The 4504-nt window shown below is 34.3% G+C and overlaps 1 protein-coding gene across 1 annotated transcript in view; it reads left to right on the top strand.

Moving 5' to 3' along the window:
• LOC107103698 (cytochrome P450 2A10-like) overlaps positions 1 to 1606 on the top strand; it is a gene marked incomplete at its 5' end in the record, with an annotated part of 7651 nt that extends 6045 nt beyond the window's left edge. Inside the window, 2 exons of the mRNA XM_015403496.1 lie at positions 1192 to 1333; positions 1420 to 1606. Coding sequence (XP_015258982.1) covers positions 1192 to 1333; positions 1420 to 1601 — 324 coding nt within the window. The remainder of the gene's footprint in view (positions 1 to 1191; positions 1334 to 1419) is intronic.
• Positions 1607 to 4504: the final 2898 nt, after the last annotated feature.

The raw sequence follows: 4504 nt of genomic DNA on the forward strand, positions 1-4504 counted from the left end.
CACTTGAAATAAGTTAATGCAGATTTTTATTTTCCTTATTTTAAACCTCATAACATCTTATTCCATTGGCAAATTGGCTAACTTGCCTGCTCATACCAAGTGAATACATTCATGCTTATTTAATTATTCAAATTTCATCATTTTAAGAAAAATTGAGTTAATAATTTTTTTCAAATGTTGTAGTATACGTTTTCAGTATAGGGCCAAAACCAGGGGCCAGGACCAGTTCTACAGGAGGATTGACCCCTGTTTGTCCCTGTCTAGAACCTCCCACGTTGAAGAACAACCAATTAATTAAATATATTTAATCAGCCATTAATTAGATAAAATGATATGCAACAACTATAAGATCCTGTAAATCCTACCCAGAGCCTCCTGTCAGAACATCAATACATCAAGGAAAAAGAATATTCATTCTTCTATCAAATGCAAAGAGTGACATAGCATTAGGGTAAAATGTATTTATTAAATAAATACAAAAAAAAATTAATGGGCTTAGACTTTTTTGTTCAAATAAATGCAAATTAAATCAATTAAAATGTTCTTCCCTGCAGGTGATTTGTTGATGAGCCTTGAAATCTGATTTAGATTCTGGATTTTAGCAGCTGTCAAACAAATCTGTGCAGCTCTGTTTATTTAACTCGATCGATTTATATAGCTGGTTGTTCTTAGACTATAAAGTCAAGGCGTAGCATTGCTATCACTATCAATATTAATAGGGATGTGAACTCGCTCATCCATCGACTCTGCAGTGTATCTGATTACCTCAGCAGCTTTAGCTCCACCTCACTGCACACCAACATCCAGACTGTATTCCAGGCACTATCAGGCCTCTTTGACCAAGTATTTTTCCACATTGGATCTTGTACTATTCTTAATTAATTTCACAACTCCACCTGGAGGTACTAACTTGCTCAACCCATTAATTCATTGTTTCCCCCAAAATATCATGCATAGTACTAGTATAGAAAATGTAAACCAAAGGCTTTATATACCAACATACAATAAATCAATGGTAAAACACAAAAACAACAAATAATAGTTAACTTTCAGAAAACTATTTTATGCTACTAGAATGAGCTACTGGCATATACATTTATATAATGTGACTATGCACCTTTAAGGTTAAAGCACCTTACTCTTCATGAATACTGGTTGTTCTGTTGTTTCTAAAAAGTTGTGTCTTTGTAGGGAACTATCATTGTACCCTTGCTGCACTCAGTCCTTAAAGATGAGAAGCAATGGGCCACTCCCTTCTCCTTCAATCCTCAGCATTTTCTAGACCAAAATGGCAACTTTAAGAAAAACCCAGCATTCTTTCCATTTTCTGCAGGTAAAGATGTCCCCTCACAGTTTATAAACAATCAGATAGCATGCAATTAAAAGCCACTTTATCCTTATATGTGTGTCTGTTCACAGGTAAAAGATCCTGTGTCGGAGAATCTCTGGCTCGTATGGAGCTCTTTATCTTCTTGGTGACGCTCCTGCAGGACTTCCGCTTTTCCTGTTCTGGAGGTCCCAACAGTATTGACCTCATTCCAGAATACAGCACCTTTGCCAATGTGCCTCGTTCTTATGATATAATTGCAATACCTCGATAAAAAACAAAAGCTAAATGATGCAACAAAACAAAGATCCTCTCTTCCTTTTTTATTTGATGTATCTATAAAACCGTAATTGCTCGCAAAGCATTATCAGAAAAAAAAAAAAAAATTGGAATATAATTGAATACTATAATAGACTAGTAGAGAAAGCCAAAAAGTCTTGGACTCCACCATTCCCCTACACACATAGTTTAAGCCCCTCCTTCCATGTAGGAGATTTATATAGAACAAATACACTTAAAGTTGTAGGGAAGCCATATTTAAATTTCAAATCATTCTGGCTTAAACGTATATATAAATGTACTCTTTATCAGACCATACTGTCCCAAAAGTTAGAAAATTTCTATATAAATAAAAAAAACCTGTCTTAAAGCCTTAAAACCTTTTTTTCTGGTTATTTTATGCAGGCCAGTTAGTTATACGTCAGCTTGTACACCTAAATTCGGCCAATCATATATCAATGGTTTCAGCAATCACATTCACTTTATTCACTCATGTAAAGTCTGGCATCTCTTGGGAGAATTCAGAACTGCAACCATTGGAAATGCCGTTTCCCTACGACTTTAAGAGCTCTTTTATCCCAGCAGTTACTGTAAGTAGATAAACATGTCCTCATTTTAATATTTCTATCATGTCTTTTCAAACATCTTTTGTGAAAGTTTCTTCCACTACTCGCTTTAAGTACCTAAAAACCTAAAAAGGCCAAGTTTTAAAGATGAACATGTTCAAAGCTGATCATTAACGTTGGACAATGTTTTGACTGATGTATTAAATGTGTGTTTTTATGCTTTTTTTTAATGTCTGATTTAATTGAAATATTACTGTGATCTTTTTTAATATTTTAGAATAAATCCATACTTGTACCATTCCATTAAGGGAAAATCTAATTCAATTCAGAAATAATTTATTGTTCCCAAAGGGAAATTGAATGTTGTATCTTATAGGTGTTTTCTTTAAGGTCTCGAGTCATTGATGGCTGTAGACATGAAGGATCTTCTGTAGCAGCCTGTCTTACAGCAGTTCTTTAGAAGCTTCTGACTGAAGAGGCTCTGTCATACAGATGTCTGATCAAGAGGATGATCAGGGCTGTCTAGGATGTTCTGTATTTTATGATGGAAGCTTTCATTGTAAAATCTTTTCCAGAGGCTCTGGAGGAGTTTCCAAAATGGAGCCATATTTTCTAGATTATGTTTTTGAAAGGATTAATCAATTTATTTTAGAAACGATTGAGAACAAAAGACTGCAAAGGGCTTGGAACCCTGATGTTAAGTTTGTTTGCATAATTTTTAAGTAATTTTCATTAAACTATGTCCAGTACTTGAGATCATACCCCTTAACTATGTATGTTCAGTCTGTCAAGACTGACTTTCACTTTATATAAGTATATACAAAATGGTCTTCCTTTAAAAAGAAGTGAAGCTGTATTTCTGTATGTTTCACTATTTAGCGCTGAGCATATTTGTTTTTTCATTTTAGTACAGCTAGGTTTGCAAATTCTTATCAGATGGCAGGATTTTACGATACTTATAGTGGAAGAGAAAGACATAAGGGGTTGTGAGTTGTCACAAAGCACAGGAAGTTTGCAGAGGGGTAGACATTTACTTTTTTTGGACATTGTTCAGAAGTCGGCAGGAAATTTGTTGCAAAGGTCGCTCTAGTTGTATCTATGTGTTCATGCATTTGATCATTCCTTTAGCCAGACTGGCACTTTTTTTAAGTCGTTTTAACGGGGGTTCCAATATAATTTGGTATTTGTAATATATTTTTTTAATCCTCAAGAAGTCTGTTAACATCTATTCTTTAATATATTTTTTAAATAATTGAATCATTTATCATTGATGGCTTTTAAGCATTCATGTGAATATTTTCCTATAGCTTTTATATCATCTCCAAATATAAATCCTCTGGTTATCCAAAAAAGTTACTGCTCATATAGAGAGTAAAAGATCAGGCATTGTATTTCTACACCTTATGCACTCTTCTAATCTCTTAGCCCTGGTGATGCCAGGGACATTGCACAGAAATGGGAAAGGAGATCTTGATCAGCGTATATTGAGGATGATTGACAGGAAGCCATTTATACAGTTAGACAGTAGTATAGAGGAATATTTAATATCCTTTCCCATGCAAGGATTGGTGCAGTCCTCTGGGGTAATGAGAGATATTTCATTAATACTTGGTCTCCTCATATTTACCTATAGAACTGGCTCAACTTGTGACAAGTGGACAAAATGCTGTTTTTCCATCAACATGGCTGTTAAGTCTGATTGTCTATTTGGGTGTTAAATTTGTATGTAAATGTTTGACAATCACTAGGAATGTAACTAAAGCATTAGACCAATAAGGACACAATATGACTATGTGGCAAAGTACAGTGCCAGGTTTTACCCTCTTTTATTTTTATACAGAGATAATGCCATAATGTTCACTTTCTCTGTTTGTTAAAACTCAAAACTAATAAAAATGTGCTCAAAAATGTATTTTTGAATGGGCAAATAAACTATTGATATTTATATATATTATATTTATTGAATTGGAATCCACTGTAAACTAATAAAAATACAACTAAGATGAATATAAAAGCATGAGAAGCAACTGGGGACATGAAACCTGCTGGTTGACAGTAACCCATAGATATAAGACAATGAGACGTAATTTGATAACTTCCAGGTGAGGAGATCCTGTCAAACTGTGCGTCATTCTTATCAATGTCTTCTTGGTGAACAACAGTCTCTGTGTCAGACTGCAGGGATCCCAGTCCAGACAACTGAAGGCTTGTTCAAAACCAGCACCTTAGTGTATCAGTTGTAACTTCAGAGAAGTTTTTTTTTTTTTTTTTAATCTTGATGTTGACTTGATTGTGCCAAGAAGACATATAATTTAGATATTAACCGTTTGTT

Source organism: Cyprinodon variegatus, unplaced genomic scaffold (genome assembly GCF_000732505.1).
Source record: "Cyprinodon variegatus isolate N-32 unplaced genomic scaffold, C_variegatus-1.0 Scaffold1506, whole genome shotgun sequence".
NCBI classification, from domain to species: domain Eukaryota; kingdom Metazoa; phylum Chordata; class Actinopteri; order Cyprinodontiformes; family Cyprinodontidae; genus Cyprinodon; species Cyprinodon variegatus.